The sequence below is a fragment of the Oreochromis niloticus genome, linkage group LG9 (assembly GCF_001858045.2).
Source record: "Oreochromis niloticus isolate F11D_XX linkage group LG9, O_niloticus_UMD_NMBU, whole genome shotgun sequence".
Classification (NCBI taxonomy): domain Eukaryota; kingdom Metazoa; phylum Chordata; class Actinopteri; order Cichliformes; family Cichlidae; genus Oreochromis; species Oreochromis niloticus.
The window spans coordinates 11,716,305-11,733,599 of NC_031974.2; the positions used below are offsets into that span (position 1 = coordinate 11,716,305).

General features: G+C 37.2%; 2 protein-coding genes across 3 annotated transcripts; one reads left to right on the plus strand and one right to left on the minus strand.

Annotated features, from left to right (window-relative positions):
* The first annotated feature begins 1,401 nt into the window (after positions 1-1,401).
* On the plus strand, positions 1,402-9,297 carry LOC100692776 (toll-like receptor 13). 2 transcript variants are annotated; one of them, XM_025910534.1, is made up of 4 exons: positions 1,402-1,610; positions 3,155-5,794; positions 6,162-6,279; positions 7,496-9,297. In XM_025910534.1, exons 2-4 carry the CDS (start codon positions 3,268-3,270, stop codon positions 7,734-7,736), a joined length of 2,886 nt encoding a protein of 961 aa, XP_025766319.1. In that variant the 5' UTR covers positions 1,402-1,610; positions 3,155-3,267; the 3' UTR covers positions 7,737-9,297. The 2 variants fall into 2 exon arrangements, with proteins under 2 accessions (XP_025766319.1, XP_019218552.1); XM_019363007.2 differs by having other exon boundaries at positions 3,164-5,794.
* Positions 9,298-9,338: 41 nt separating this feature from the next.
* Positions 9,339-11,005, minus strand: ccl20b (chemokine (C-C motif) ligand 20b). The gene is made up of 4 exons (XM_003439293.5): positions 10,739-11,005; positions 10,533-10,635; positions 9,768-9,842; positions 9,339-9,660 (listed from the first exon to the last, which is right to left on the minus strand). Exons 1-4 carry the CDS (start codon positions 10,818-10,820, stop codon positions 9,621-9,623), a joined length of 300 nt encoding a protein of 99 aa, XP_003439341.1. The 5' UTR covers positions 10,821-11,005; the 3' UTR covers positions 9,339-9,620.
* Positions 11,006-17,295: the final 6,290 nt, after the last annotated feature.

Sequence of the window (17,295 nt, forward strand, 5' to 3'; positions counted from 1 at the left end):
GACATTTCATGACACAAAGTGTATAAATAGCAACAGAAAACTGCAGCGTGTAGTTTAGTTCCCTCTTTAGAGATAAAAAAATAGACACAGTTTCACAGAATTTGGCCCCTTTCTGAGAAATTGGAGCATATTTGTCACTTTGTGACTTAGATTAAAATAACTTTTTCACAGGCCAGTTTTTTTTTCACAGCACCTACATAAAAATATTTATATAATTCCTAGCACAGATCAAATAAATAGTATAGGCATAGTATATCCAAACACACCCATTAAAAAAGCATGAAATATAATGACATAATGGCAACTTTGTAGCTTGAGAGTTAAAATCCTGATTGCTCATGAAATGTCTGCATGCTGTTAGTGTTTTTATGGACAAACAAGGGATATGAAAGATTGTCCAAAACTGTAAATATAATTCCAATTTATTTCAACCTGGTGCATTCCTCCATTAATGTATCTGTTGTTCTTTAGGTCATAAGAACCTGGCTGCCTCCATTTTTGCCAGATATGAGGCTATGACAGAATCCCATAATAAATCCCAATAAAAAGATACTATCATATTGTATAACTCAAACAAACAGGAACAGCAAAAGGAATGTACCAAAGTATTCCGGAGTCAAATGCGAGGCCATCTGTCCAACAGCAAACAGGACAAGGATCCAAGGACAAGGAATTCACATAATGACGAGTTTGTGTATTGGAAAACTACACAATTTTCCTGGATTTCTACATCAGAGGTGGTAAGTACAGCATTAACATAAGCCATAGAACTATAAAAGACGGTAGATTTTTTTACACAACAATGTTCTCTTTTGTCGTTTTGACATCGGGGCAGTCAGCTTTCCAGCTGCTTCTGCACTCCACACTTCTCTCTATTTTCATGTCCCAGCGTCACTGAAAAAATGGGAGAACCTGATTACTGAGTGGCAGCAGCTGCCCTGCCAGTCAGACTAGCACTGCCCCTTGAGCCTGCTATACCACCCTCCGCTGCAGTGGAGCCAGGGACCACACCCCCTCCACAGACACATTAGTCAGAAATGTACCAGGTTAAAATAAACTTCAATTATCCTTTAAAGTACTATTCCTCTCATCTTCATATATTCACAGGAAGGGCCTGACCACAGGTATGGAAAACAAAAAGACACACTTCCTGTATACAGAGTTGAAGTAGAGGACATGGATACTGTGACTTCACTCAGTGGTTTTAATGTGTTCATTGGTCAAGCTGAGGATTTTTCTTTAATATAAAACCGCACATGATAAATGCGGCTCTTGATGTAAAACTGACAGATTTACTTTTAGTCACTGGATTAGCTACTAGCTTCCCATAGTCACAAAGGGTATAGTTGACCTCTTTATTTAAAATGATTACATTTAAAGATGTTTCCTGTTTTGCCTTCATAGCCCATTGGTTCAGCTCTTTGTGTGTATTTATAGCCCTGTCACTTGTCAGCCCACCCTGTTTACCAACCTGTTCTCCTGCCTTTCCTACATCATTTCAGCACTTCGTGCTTCATGTCTCATTCCTTGGTCACTTTGTCTCTTTGATTTGCTGTTGGATTGGATTATCTACCACAGTTTTTTTTTCAACAAGTCTTCATTTAACTTCAGTAAGTTTTTTCAAAGATTTCATTTGTTCTTCACGCCTCTGTGTGGGTCCAAATCTGAATTAAGCTACAAATGTATGACAACTAGGGTTGGAACAGTAGCCCTATTATTTATTTATGTGTTCACTTTATGCAATTATATTTCTTTTTATTGCTTTATGTCGAGGTTCACATGAAATATCACATATGTTAATTATGGTTTTAGACTTCTGGAGACTGCTTCATATTGATTTTAAGAAACTTGTGCTGTAAAATGTATTTCTGTTTTAGTAAATCTGGAAGGTGCAATAGAAATAGGAGGGGCTGGTAATAGTCTCAGAATGAGTAATATTTGTCAAAATCTGTTGCAAAAATTGGCAACAAAGTCTTACCCACACCTCGTTTCTTTATTATGGTCCTTTTAAGGACAGAGACTTTCTTGTAATTTCTTTTTTAAATAGTCTTGAGCAGCAGTTTTTTGTGCTTTCTGAAGGGCTTTAAATGTTTTCAGAGTTTTTTGCTTCTTTTTTATGGTTAACTCACTTAACACTGACCTATGACACATTCAAGGAAGAAAAAGGCGCCTAGCTCTGTCTACACAAAACAGACAGCTGAGCAAAGGACTCATTTTAAATTGGTTCTCTGTTACTGGCTGTTTCCAAAAAACACAATTTGTTCCCATTTCTTTAGTTGAATCTTTGAAAAATGTCAAAGAAACCACAGTTTGACTGGCACAAACTGTATTTTTGCACCAGTAAGGAGACTCCCAAAGAGCTACTAGCTGAATACTTGACATATCTCAGCCGGCTGTGCAGCATGTCTTTGAAAATTTGAGAAAGTTAGTAAAACTATGTACATCCTATGAACAGTATCTAAAAGTCATGTCTGTACGAAACTGAAAAAAAGGGCTGATGTGAAGAACCAATTCTTGAGGAAGAGAAAGCGTGAGAAACGGCTGACAAATTACACAAGAAGAACTGAAGAACTGGACTGAAAATCAGTTGCTACAGGTCTTATGAAATGATGACTGCAGATTTTTAAAATGTGGTTCACATTGTCAGGATGTACAGAGGAGGTCAGGAGAGATACAACAATGAGTGTCTACAGAAGTATAAAGAGGGTCAGACCAAACATCAACTTTCAATAATTAGGTGGAGCTAGTTCCATTTTCCTGGTAAAATATCAAGAAATGAGGAGTGACTCAAGATAAAGATCAAGATACATCTTACTCCATTAAACACTTCAAGCCTGCATGCACACCATATTTTGAAGATGTCTAAACTTCTCCAAATCTTCTCTTGGCTACTTTCACTTTTTTTTCTAATATTAAAATAGTAAAAGGACAGAAATAACAGATAGAAGTTGGTGGAAAGTGTCCAGTACAACACAAAGATTTCTGGATGATAGTTCCATCCTAATGTGACACAGTGCATGTCATAAATTTGGAATAAAGAGGTCTTGATGCATTTTTGTATTGGTTGTAAGATGAATAAGATATTTTTTACTCTTTGCAATTTGTTTTCTAATTGATTCCTTAATTTTTGTTTCTTTTTGTTTTTTTGTTTTTGGCTTCCCAGGATTGTCTGAGGCAGTTAAATTCAGTGGACTATGGACAGTGGACTATAGTTTATATTTTCTGGTTGTCTGCGCTGGGCTTTTCTGTTTGTTACAAAGATTAAAAATGGATCCTGGATTGGAAGAGGAACAAACCAAACTAGAAAGAGGAACAAAATGTTGCAAATCATGCATTATTTTTTACATGCTGTGCATCATCAATTTCATTGCACCAGTTGATGGATTTTCCCTGAAGACTTGCAAAATTAGCTACAGTACGGCCATATGCATCGGGAGTAAACTCAGAGCTGTTCCTGGAGACATTCCCTCGACTGTGACAGGCCTTGATTTATCTTCTAACAGAATTTCAACAATACATGCATCAGACTTCAAAAATCTAGTAAATTTGACTAAGTTAGACCTTAATATCAACAACATTTCACAGATAGAAAGTGCTGCGTTTGCCAATCAAAGTTCTCTTAAGACATTAAATCTAAATAATAACAAACTTGTTACACTGGGAGAAAATGTTTTTGATGGCTTGAGTTGCCTCATTGAGCTAAGAATTAATAAAAATCACATTAAGCAAGTGGCATCCACATCTTTTAAGTCCATGACAAGTTTAAAACTTCTGGACATTTCTCATAACAAACTGCACCACATTACAAAACTTCAATTGATATTGCAACATCTGCCACATCTACGGGAGCTGGTAATAAGCAACAATGATTTATCCACTTTTCAATCATTTGAACTGACAAACAAATCATTAGAACTTCAGTACCTTGATTTGTCGAAAAATCCCCTCGCAGTCTTCAGGATCACTGCTGATGTTTTTCCAAATCTCACCTGGTTTAAAATTGGGAGCCCAGCCAGAAAGAAACAAATGATATGGGACGTGCAAAACAAGACATTTCTAAGTCGTGTTACTACTCTTGACATTAGTGAGCTTCATTTGGGTCTTGGGGACATGGAAAGGTTGTTAGAGTCAGTGAACTCATCATTAGCTATTCTGAGAATGAATGCAATGACACATAACCTGACCGCATTGATCAACATTTCCTGCACCATCCCAACAATGAGGACTCTGCAGCTTCGAAGCAATAAGCTCAGCTTTGTTAATGCATACTTGTTTAAGTTGTGTATTAATGTAACTGAGTTAGTTTTGACAGACAACAAAATAAAATACATCCATGATGATGCTTTCAGATCCCTTAAAAATTTAAGGATTTTAACGCTGAGTAAAAACAGGCTTCCATTAGTTCCAGCTGCAACAAGGAATCTACCAAGTCTTTCAGAGCTGGATCTCAGCACCAATAACATCAGCACACTGGACTGCCATGATTTCACCAATCAGACAAAGCTCAGAAAGCTTTATCTTTATCAGAATTCAATCACAGCTCTGAAACCGTGTCTTTTCAAGGATTTAAAAGGATTAGAAACTCTAAAATTACAGACAAACCAAATAACTAAATTGAACGGTGCTTTCAAAGAACATTTGCCAAAACTTACACAGCTGCATTTGAATGGAAACAAACTCACTGCGATCAAAAAGGATGCATTTAAAGGCTTACATTCCCTCCAGAACTTGTCATTACACCAAAACGAAATAAAAGTACTTGAAAGTAAGAGTTTCAGTGGACTGACAAATCTGACCCAAATTAATCTACAAAATAATGATATTTCACAAGATGAACTAAACAAAGATGTTTTCAGTCCTCTGATTAATTTAAGAAGACTGGATTTGAGTGAAAATCACATCAATTACAAGAAAAGTAGAAATTTGCCTGATCCTCCATTTTCTCAGCTGTCCCATCTGGAGGAACTGCTTGTTTTTTCACAACACCACAGGTTGCATAGTTATCTGCCTGTAAACTTTTTGCAAGGTTTGACCAATCTTTTGAGTTTCAAAGCCAGGAATATCCGTATTGCATCTCTGGACAAAGACACCTTTGTTTACACGCCACAGCTGCAATTACTTGAACTTTCTTCAAATGAACTTAAAGAACTCCCTCCAGATCTGTTTTTCCCAATTCCAAACCTTAAAAGCCTTTACATATCCAGAACAGGTCTTTACTCTCTAGACTTCCTTATACATGCCAACCTCACAAAGCTGGAGTTTCTACAGGCAAGACAGAATTTATATTCAGTTATCCATGAAGAAGATATACAATCCCTACCAGCTCTGACTTATCTGGACCTTCAGGGCAATGGATTCACCTGCAACTGTGATAACAGCTGGTTTCTCTCATGGGCAATAAATGACAGCAAAACTCAAGTTTATGATGCATATAACTTTACGTGCAACTATCCAAAAGAATTCAAAAGTAAGAAGCTGTTGGACTTGGACACCAGCTCCTGCTTAGATAACACTGACTTTATTTGCTTTGTTCTCACCACGTGTACAATCCTATGCTTCATGGTGGTGTCCTTCACTTACCATTTCATGGGGTTGCAGCTGGTCTATGCCTATTACCTGTTCATAGCTTGGCTCTTTGATAAAAAGCACAAAAACAAGAAAACTCCTCATCAGTACGACGCCTTTATCTCCTATAACACCCACGATGAGCCTTGGGTCATTGACAAGCTCTTACCAAAACTGGAAGGAGAACAGGGCTGGAGACTGTGTCTACACCATCGAGACTTTGAACCAGGTGAGATGCAGGTTTGAACTAAAGTTAAATATTAATGGCTTGACAAGTGGGATGTCTCTTAAAATTGTGTGTTTGTCAGTATCTTTGTTTAATCCAAACTAAATTATTAGATTCAGTACATTTTCTAGAATGCTTTTAGAAAACTTTAACATCATTTGACTTATGCAATTATGTTTGAAGTGGCAGTTAGTGCAATTATATAATCAAAAGAGAGACTATCTAACAATTATCTTGTTGGAAGCTTTTGCAGTCAAATGTGTACTTTCACATGTACTCCAGAGGGTGTCACTATACTACTTTACTAAAAAGCTGAGGATACAAACATCATGGTTTTATTACTGGCTGTGTTTTTTCTTCTCTTCATTAGGGAGACCCATCATAGATAACATTACAGATGCCATTTATGGAAGCAGGAAGACCATTTGTGTGATCAGTCGCAAATACCTCGAGAGTGAATGGTGCTCCAGAGAGATCCAGGCAGCCAGGTAACCTGTTGGCGCACCACAAGACTGTAGCAATAACATTAAAATATAAAATTAAAATTGCTTTTATGCTAATGTCAACAATGAGTGGAGACGATGGCACAACCAAAGTTACTGCAAATACAGTGCCATGAAAAAGTATCTGCCCCTTTACTGATTTCTTTCTTTTTTCTTTTTTTTTGCATATTTGTTACGCTTACATGTTTCAGATTATCAAACAACATTTAATATTGGACAAATGTAACCAAAGCAAATACAAAATTTGTTTTTTAAAAGGTGATTTAATTTATCAAGGGGGGGAAAAAAAGCTTTCAAACCTACATGATTGAGTTCAAAGTTGGGTTCAAATTCACTAACCATACCCAGACCTAATATTCCCAGACCTGTTAAATCAATAATTTACTTAAACAAAACCTGTCTGACAAGGTAAAACATCTCAAACAGCAATTCACCATGCCGAGATCTAAAGAAGCTCAAGAAAGATGAGAAAGTCATTGACGCCTGTCAGTCTGGAAGGGGCTATAAAGACTTTGGGACTCCAGCGAACCATGGTGGGAGCCATTATCCACAAAACTTGGAACAGCAATGAAACTTCCCATGAGTGGCCAGCCTAACAAAATTACTCCACTTTTTATTGGAAGTTACCAAGATGGACAGAATTAGAAATGAGAATATCAGAGAGACAGCTCAGGTTGACCTGTTTGGAGACAAAGTTTGAGAGGCAAGGTTAAGATGGCTTGCATATGTCCAGAGGAGGAATACTGGAAATACTGGACAACGGATGTTGAATATGATGCTGCCAGGCAGGACGAAAAGAGGAATATCACATAGGAGGTTCGTGGATGTGAAGGAGGATGTGATGCTTAACTGCATCTACTGTATGTGGCAGAAGAGGATAGGTTGAGATGGAGGCAGATGATCCCCTGTGGTGACCCCTAAAGGGAACAGCTGAAAGTAGAGGACTTGACATGACATGTGTTCCACTATGTGATTTTCTGATCTGTGCAGTACTGTACAGTTATGTTACACCGGCATGTTTAAAATTCTCAGCGATTTTTTTTTTGCTAGCTTTTAATTTCCTCTTTAATCTGCCATGTTCACAGGTGTTTTATTTTATTCTCTTTAAACATGTTTATTTCATTTATTTTTGTATTATCTTCATTACTTTACTCTTTTAAAGAAAGTACTTATGCATCCCTTTTCTCCCTCTTATCTTTAGTTTCCGTCTGTTTGATGAGCAGACAGACGTACTCATCCTGGTATTTATGGAGGAGATTCCCAGCTATCTGTTGTCTCCTTACCACCGCATGAGAAAGATGCTAAAGAAGAAAACCTACCTGAGCTGGCCGCGAGCTGGAGAGCACACCGAGCTGTTCTGGGAGAAACTTTGCCAGGCTCTGGAGACCAGAGAAGATCCAGAAGCAAAGACGTTACTTCTCACTGTGCCAACTATGCCATGAGGAAAATATAACAATTTTTTTTCTCTAGTTTTTTCTCCTTTTTTAATGTTATAGATTTTAATTTTAATTTTTTAATTCCATAATAATAGTTTACAGTGTTCTGATGTTTCATTATTTTTAAAAGTTTTGAGTGTTTCTCCAGCAAATATTTGAAGTTTTACTTACAAAAATGTTGGTTTTAAACAGAACCAGTGAAGCAAGAAACGATGAAACAAATGTCTTTGATAACTTTACTGCAATTTCTTGTTAATCAAAGTATTACAGAGTCAGCATTTTAGGCAGTTAAAATGTTGCACATAATTCACTCAATCATACATCGTCTTATTGCATTACTGAAACAAAGAAGTTCTGCAAGAAGTAAGACACAATGATTGTCAACTGGATATAACTTACATAATAAATGACTGAGAATCATAATGAATATATAAGAATATCTTACTATATCTATCTTAGATTAAGGAAACAGTATATGTATAATAAATGCAAACAAAGCCTTTTAAACAAGTCAAGTATAATATCTCTCTTAGTTTAATTACTAAGCTTGTTTAGTCACTGCTGATAGATAACAATGGAAAATCAAATTTCATGCACTGTAAAAGTAATTTCAGTTCTTTTCAAACTTTATTTCAGCCTTCCTCATTAACATGTCTGTTGTTCTTTGGCTTGTGTGAACTTTGCACCCTCTACTTATGTTAGCGTTATTAGATAGGCGGTTCACCCACAGGTTTGTTTATTGAAGAGTTAGGTAGTTAAAGTTAAGATAACCCATAAAACCATACTGCAACAGATGTACCAAGCTCAGATACATTGGAATTATCCAATTAAACCACTATTTCTCTCATAGATAACACATTTTGTCCATCTATAAGTGCCTCACCGCAGTTCCTAAGAAACAAAGTTTATTAAATTAAAATCATATGGGTAAGACACAAACCAGTGACTGACAGGATACAGCCATCAGAAAAGTGTTCACTGAGATCACAGAGTGAGGCAACTAAAAAGCTATTTTCCCATGTTTATGCAACAAAAGGCACCGCCCCCTGCTGGCCATTAGAAAGAAAGCAGGTTTATAACTCTTCTACAGTGGCTCAATTTTTCAGACTTCACAGTCTATGTGAATGAACTGAACTTAAACATATTAATTTATATTTTGTCTTCAAATGTTTTCCCTCATTTGTGATCATATTCCTTCAATTCTGAATATTTTGTTCTATGAATAATTACATTAAATAAATAACATCTTTAATTTATATTCCAGATATACAACAGGAAAAAAATTGATGTTCTTTTGGGTTTCCAATGTTTAACACTAGGATTTAAACCTTTTAAAGAGAGATGTAACCTTATAAATATGGTATTGTACATATTTATCACTGTTTGCTAATCACTATCAGCTAATTTCTTTTTATTTAGGATCCTTTTGCAGTGTGATTAATTCTTTTTTTTTTTTCCGATGTACAATCAGGACAAAAATTTGACAGCGTGTGGTTGCTTGTGGAGTCCATACAGACAGACATGTGTTTTTATCAAATAACTTGTTTAATAAATTCTCTGACAAATATCAATTACAATGAATATCTCACACTTTCTGAAAATACAGGGTTTTATATTTCATCTTCTTCAGAAAATAAATCAAACAATAACACATATTACAAAATAATGATATTTTGCATTACTTTAAAAAAAGCACAAGTTTTTTTTTGTTGAAGCACTATAGCTTATAGCTCACACATGTATTAAGAATACTACTCTTCCCTGTTTATAAAACAGAACAAATATAAGGAAAGGTCACACAACAAATTATATTTATGTGTATAATTACTATTATGATAATATTAGTGCAGATAAGAACACTTAAAGAGAGTTTAAGCGGATGTGTTGTTGTTAGGATTTTTTGTTGTTGTTGGTCTTCCTGTTCATTTCACTGCAAAAAAATAAATCAATGAAATAAGATTAGTTTGACTCACTGAGCAGCTGAGAGTGAATATAACGCACAGACAAACAATACACCATAGGGGCATTTATACTTACTCAAGACACTTCATCACTTTCTGGGTCAACGGCTTTGATGGGTCGGCACACACAAACCTTCCCGGAGCATGAAAACTGTTGGGAAAGAGGATGAAAGCAGTCATTTACCCTCAAGATACAGTTTCTCTCCATGGAGTTTCATTCCAGTGTGTTAGCTTGATTATTAACTGCAGAGCGTCCTGAACTTGTCGTGATTGATTTTTAGTCACAGATTAAATGCTGTTTTGCTACTTAGATACACAAGGTTTAGTCAGTCCGAGACACATAGCCATTATCTTTTCACCACAAGGTGAAAAATGTGCAAATAAGATATCATGTTACACAGAATTTATAACCAGACACCAGGATAAAAGATTGGCATTAGCTCTTGCTGTTTTTGTACATTTTTTCAGCCACATTTGCATTTCAGGTGTATCATATAACTGGTTAAGTTTCCTATCTATAGTCTTTCCTTAAGAATACCACTACTTAAGCTGCCCCACATAAACTGATTGAACAGATATTTACGAGCAGTCTTAATTAATTCCCTAAACTTCTTAAATGCGAGCATTTCTCTTTTTATGTAATAATAATACATTTGAAATATAAACTTTCTATAATCTACACACTTTATACAGAGTAAACACAATAACTACAAAAATGCACAACTTGCTTAAACTTCAACTTGACTACTTCTTAGCGTTTCAGTTTGTTAGATGTCTTATTTCCTCATGAATCTACCTGCTTTTATCATGCTACACTTCCATATAAACTGTTATAACTTACATGATGGCGTTGATGTCACAGGCGTTATTGATGCTCTGGATGGTGTAACCCAGAATCCGTTTGCAAGGAGGCTGACGCTTGGAGTACCTCAGGCAGCAGCTCGCTGTAAGCACACACACGCAAAGAATCCACTATAAATCACACTTTTAACCTACTGCTGGCAATATTAGTGAAAGTGCATTAAAATATTAACTAGTATGAAATACCTGATTGTGCGCTGTCAAAAAGGTTGATGATAATGACGAGGGAGCACAGAGCTACCATGAGACACGTTTTTCTGCTTGCCATGGTTGATGAGCCAACTCAGAGCGTTCACTCTGCCTTTCTGTGTCTGACGCTGAAAAGGTGTAACACCTGAAGGCGATCAGAGAGAGTGTGACAAGCGCCACTTGGCGATCACTCCTTTAAGTAGGCCACCTCTCGGAAATTCCCGTCGGGCAGGATTGTGTAATCTTTTGTGGGACTGTCAAAACACTGGAAACAGAGCAGGAAATAGAAAAAATTCCAGCTGACCCTGACAACTCCAGAAACATAGTGGGAGGAAATAAAGCTAAAAAAAAAAAAGTTAAACATTGGCAGCCTGAACTATGAGCAGTGGACTGGCGCTGGACTCATGTGCAAACTGATTCCCTGAAGAATGAATTCCAAGTGAAAACAGATATCAGGAAAGTACATTTTTAAAGAAGTATTATATGAATATATATCATTTTCTATACAATTGGAATTAGTTTTTGAAACCAAATGCAATGCAAATAAACATTTGAATTTTTGTTGTTTTGTTTCTTATCTGTTCCTGTATAAAGCCTATAGCACTGCTGGATCTGGAATGGTCTATAATAAGTCAAGCAGCTTAACTCTTATTTCATTCAAGGGAGACCTGAGGAGAATACCAGTCTTGTAAGTTTTGTACAAAATGACAGAGAACCTGCTGGGAAACCTACTACAAGCAATTGACTTTTGAACAATTTGGAGTTTTTTTTTTTTACTGTTATAACAAGTCATTTATTAGGCCTCAGACAGGCCTATTGGGTGGTGAAAGCTTGCTGGAGGTTGTTAATAGTCACTAGGTGAAATTGGTCGTAAAAAGGGTGCTAGACCAAAAATGTCCTTGCAATTGCTCATGGTTGCTAATACACTGCCGTAGTAGTTTGCATGGAACCCAGTGACTTGTCATGCAATTATTAACTAACTTACCACCAAGAGGTAGCAAAACGTAAAAAAAATTGCAGCCACTCATCAACTGGACCATGTGGTCACTGTCTGGTCAATAGGCCTGCCTGATTGGGGATTACCAAAATGGTGTTTGAGAGCAATCTCCAGTAACTACTTGGAGCCGTTCGAGTGATACTTTCCCTTGAAATCAGTGGTTGCCGGGCAGTCATGCAGTCTCAGTGACAGGTCACTGGTCACTAGGCCTCATGTCTCAGATGAAGTGGAAATCCAACGTCCTTAACTGCCTTTGTTGATTTTTTAACAGCAAGATCTTAGCTTCCCTCAAAACTAAGAATGTGGCTTGAATGTCTTACGAAGTCTAATTACTTTTGACCAGCTATTAAGCAATATTAAAGCTCGGCAAAAAGGCGACTTTGAATCCTTTAAGCCTCTTGACCTCATTACCAGATATTCTGAGCAAAATGCCATTTAACTGCAAGCAAACGAGTAGTAATTTATCTGTCAATATTAGCATCTTGCTATCTAAAGACAAAAATGCTTTTTGTGGCACTTGTAGAATGCTACTGCTGGGGTTGAATAAAATTCAGCTAAATGACCAAAACTACTGTTCCTCTAGTGGCCACTTGAGGTTAGTGTCAATAGCAAGTATCAGCCAGCTGTTGGGTTTTTCCAAATTTAGAACATCTATAATCACAGTTAATTAAACCTTGCCAACAAGTCAGCACACTGGCATTAGGTTATTGTTTCCCATATCTACCCCTTTGTCTAAAAGTATATATATATATAGCCACACCCAAAATCCAAACATGAAGCCTCAAAAAAGAGAGATTAGGGAAAAAATAGACTTTTGTAGTCAAGAACAAGGGTGCTAATGTTTCTCACTGTAAGCATCTGAAAGACTTTAAGTAGGCTATAGTCTGTCTTCTTATTAAGACTGGAAACGATTAACTATGACAACAAATTGCTAAACTTAACTTTGACTTAAGTCTGCACCCAAATTGTATGAACTGTATGAATTAATGCAACTTAAGCCCTTCTAGTTGTAGTTCTTTCTTTTCCTCATTTTTGCTGACAAGTTAATTAGTGACTTGCTCTCGCTCACTTAGGCATGTGAAAGGAATGTGGGGAGGTTTCGTTTGTGTATCCTTCTTCTGTGACACGCACATCTACCTTGTACAAGTGTCAAAAAATAACCAGCGGATAGGAAAGTCAAAATCCCCAACATGGCTCAACTTCACCATGTGTGTTTCTTACACAGCATATTTGAAAAGTCCCTAGAAGAAATAGTTCAGCTCAAGGAAGCTTATCTTACTGGCACATATTTTAGATTCTGTTGTCTTATCAGAGATTAGAATGTTAAACAGTTACTCTTTTGTGAAAAGTCCCGTACTTCACCACACCGAATGGGTAAACTGTGAGTAAATGACCTAGCTTTAATTCAGTGGGTTGAACAAAAAGATTACATAAAAATAAAATGTTCATTTCTAATACTTGGTTAAAAACACTTTGCTGGCAATGACAGTCTGAACTTCAGGCTGAGTGGCATGCACCTTATGGTTGACTTGGATATCAATATGCCTACCTCCTGAAGAGTGTTGTTCACTTGGTTTGCTGTTGTGAAGGGGTTTCTCTTCACCATGGAAATGATTCTGCGATCATCCACTGCTGTCTTCCATGCTTTCTTTCTTTCTCAAGATGTACCAACCTGCAGCAGCTTTCAGTTGCTGTTTGTTGTGTGGGGGCCTTTCTGTCTGAAGTTTTGTCTTCAGCAAGCGGAATGTATCTTCAACTGGGTTAAGATCAGATGACTGACTTAACCATTCAAGAATATTCCACTTCTTTGATTTAATAAACTCCTAGGTTGCTTTGACTCTGTGTTTTGGGTCCTTGTATTATGAAATGCTGCCCGATCAATTTGACTGCATTTAGCTGGATTTGAGCAGACACTATGTCTCTAAACACCTCAGAATTCATTCAGCTGCTTCTGTCCTGTGTCACATCATCAATAAACAATGACTTTTGTCCTGTATATATATAAAGTGAAGTCTATCAATAACATATCAAGCATCCTTTTTTCTTCTTACATTTCAGGGAAACGGGCAGTAAATTGCAGGCTGCAAACAGTGGTAGATCTTGTTCTCTTAAATACTCATGTCCCAAAATTGTGCACTCTGAAAGGGAAACTAAAAATACGTGCAATTAGCCAGTAGCAAAATACCCGTTTCCTTGTTTTTCAGTGTCAAAATTGACGGTGACAGTAGCTTTTTAACATCATAAAAGTTCTTTGAATGCACTGATCATAAATAAATATGTCCCCAAATGTTAGGTTTTTGGCTACAATAGCAAACATAATAGTCAAGCTTAAAAAGTAACAGAAACAACTATAACATACTCAGCATACAAATCATGAATTCGGGCAAACTGTGAGCTGATGCTATGGGCTATGAAGCCTTTAAGTAAATTGTTAAAAAAATAAATAAATAAAAACCCTTTCACTGACTCTTTTGTTTTATATGCCATACCAAAAAGGTATGACATTTTGAACTACTAGTGTTACAGCATTCGGTGATGCAACTCCACAACAGACATTTAAATGGCATACAGTTATGTGACTTTGACAAAGGTCATGCATGCGGAAGTTGCATTTCCAGCAGTGGGAGATAATATATTTAAAGTCAGTGAGCAATGAGAGGCAAAGCAAAGTTTTGACATGATACTGGTTTGACTTTGGACTTAATATCTTTAAAGGAAAGTAGTAGATAAGCCCCAGACTGCGATAGCCTTATAAAATAAATTTTATAATTTCCTCCTTGAGAAAGTCTTTTTTGTTTTTAAACTGACTGGTTGCATTTCCTTTTATGAGTCATCAGAAGGCTGATGTGCAGCGACACCTTTGTGACACATTTTCATGCACATGTCAAAATTTATATCTTCTTGGCTCAGGTATTACTAACCCTAACACCCCTATTCTGTCACAGCAACCCTCTTCATCTCATACTACATTGCATCCATCAATTCTCGTCTGTAGTCTTCCTCTTTTTCATTTGCCTGGCAGCCCCATGCTGAACACCCATTGTCCAATATGTCCACTATTCCTCCTCCTTCATGTCTCACTCAAACTGAGCTGTCCCTCTGATCTGATCATTTCTAAACTTGCCAGTTTTGGTAGCTCCCAGTCAAAATCTTAACGTCTTCAACTCTACCACCTCCAGGTTTCTTTTTTTTTCTGCACCACTATCTTCAAACTTGATATTGCGGTGCAGGTCTTACTACCATCTTCTACACCTTCCTGTTACACCTGTGTTGTCATTTACACACATGCTTGGATTGACTTTCATTCCTCTTCTCTCCAGTGCATACCTCCACCTCTTCAAGCACTCTTCCACCGTCACCCTACCCTCACTACAGTGCAATATTGTCTGCAAACATCATAGTCCATGGAGATGCCTGCTTGTACTCATCTGTTAACCTGTGCATTTCCACTGCAAACAAGAAGGTGCCCAAAGCCAATACCCGATGTAATCTCGCCCACCCTAAACCCATCTGTCACTGCTGCTGCACATCTCACCACTTTCTGACTGTCCTCATACATGTCCTGCACCACCCTCCCCGTTCCTGATTTCCCCATGCAGTACCATAGTTCCTCTCTCAGCACCCATATCACATTCAAATAAATTCAATTAAATTTTATTCATAATGTGCCATATCACAACAACAGTCACCTATAGGTGATTTATATTGTAAGGTAAAGATCTTACAGTTATATAAAGAAGACCCCAACAATCAGGTGACCGCCTATGAGCAAGCACTCCCAGTGACAGTGACAGTGGGAAGGAAAAACTCCCCTTAAACGGGAAGAAATCTCTGGCAGAACCAGGTTCAGGGAGGGCAGCCATCTGCTGCGACTGGCTGAGGTCTTTGTTTTCTCTACAACCAGAAAAGACACAGTGAAACTCCTTTTGACCTTCTCTGCACCTTATGAAGAACTCAAAGCAAGCACCACATATGTAATGATCTTTCTCAGTATGAAGCAATACTGCTGTTCACTGATCATCACCTCTGTTCTTAACCTAGTTTCAGTAACTTGTTCCCATAGCTTCATGGTACGACTGATCTCCTTTAATCCTACGTACTTACTAAAGCTCTTAAAATCACACCTGTTCTTGAACAGTAATAGTAACAGTGCCCTTCTTCTCCATTCCTCAGGCATTCTCTCAGGTGTTAAAGAGTCTGATCAAATATCTGCTGGCCTCAAGCCACAGAAATGTTAACAGGACCAGCCGCTTTTGCGTCTTCACCCTTTTCATAGCTGCCCTCACATCCTCTTTCTTAAGCCTCCGCACTTCCTGAGTAACTAATGTTCCTTCATCTGTCCTCCCCTCTTATTTTCAAAGCAGTCTTTACAACTTCTTAACGTGTGTTTCATTTCGTAGAGCAAAATGTAATAATGTCTGAAACTCATGTTAATCAAAGACCTTATGTCAGACATCAAATCTATAAACAGTTCAAAAAAGGGACTGACTTTGAAATTAATTGCTAGTTATTCCAGGGTTTGGGCCTCTTTTGTTCAGAAAATAACAATAAGTAAATAGTTTAAATACTTTCCATTAGATCTCATGGAATCCAGAGAACACTGTGACCGACAGTTCAACTGTTCCTAAATATAATGTATGTTCTATTTTTAGCACAGCCTGGAGGAGCTAAAAATAGCAACTGCTGAAGACAGCAGACTGACATATCCTTGCATGTGATCAAAATACACTATTTCCTTGTTGGTGATGCAACTACACGGGGAAAAACATAACAGAGATTAAAGTGCAGGTGAAAACAAACCCGTCAGAGTTTGCATGTACTTTGAGGTCATTTGGAAGTTTAATCATGCTTTTATGTGTTGACAAATTCAAAAGGTGCCCTTTAAAAAAAGACATTTTTTAATTTCCTAGAAAGATCACACTTAGCTAAGTGAAAGTATTCATTCAACAGTGGCTGCAATCTAATCTTTTGAGGTTGTATATTGCCCCTTGGAAAAATGTTTTCAGGCAATAAAGTTTGCACACGTAATTTAAATGACATACTTCAAATAAGATTTGTAACTTGGTTTTGCAGAAAAGTGTCAACTAAGCCATTAATGGTGCAGGTTGGGATTGAGATAGCATGACAGCAGGCTGTGTGATGCTTACAAACAGTTGTTCAAAACTTAAGCTTGTTTGTTGTTGAGCTTGTTAATCCTAATATCTACTCAGCTAATCACATGGCAGTAACTTTGTGAATTTAGTCATGTAGACATGGTCAAGATTACGTGCTGAAGTTTGAAACTAAGCATCAGAATTGACAACAAAGAAGATTTAAATGACTTTGGCATCCATGGCATGGCATCCACTGGGATTTTCCCACACTTTATCATTTAGTCTGAAAGAGAAATCAACCATGGTCAGTCTGCTTCAAGCTGATAGAAAGAAAACAGTAACTCAAATAACCATTACAGCTAATGAATATATATCACATATATAAACACACAACATGTCCAAGTTTGAAGGAAATGGGATAACTTTCTCTCTCTTTATATACATATGCACACATGTACTCATGA

Excerpts from the sequence above, each read along its gene's own strand:
- LOC100692776 (XM_025910534.1), top strand. The coding sequence starts at position 3,268 with ATGGATCCTGGATTGGAAGAGGAACAAACCAAACTAGAAAGAGGAACA. Across the intron at positions 5,795-6,161 it reads CCATCGAGACTTTGAACCAG|GGAGACCCATCATAGATAAC; the intron begins GTGAGATGCAGG and ends TCTCTTCATTAG. Across the intron at positions 6,280-7,495 it reads AGAGAGATCCAGGCAGCCAG|TTTCCGTCTGTTTGATGAGC; the intron begins GTAACCTGTTGG and ends TCTTATCTTTAG.
- ccl20b (XM_003439293.5), bottom strand. The coding sequence starts at position 10,820 with ATGGCAAGCAGAAAAACGTGTCTCATGGTAGCTCTGTGCTCCCTCGTC. Across the intron at positions 10,636-10,738 it reads TTTTGACAGCGCACAATCAG|CGAGCTGCTGCCTGAGGTAC; the intron begins GTATTTCATACT and ends GTGTGCTTACAG. Across the intron at positions 9,661-9,767 it reads AAAGTGATGAAGTGTCTTGA|TGAAATGAACAGGAAGACCA; the intron begins GTAAGTATAAAT and ends ATTTTTTTGCAG.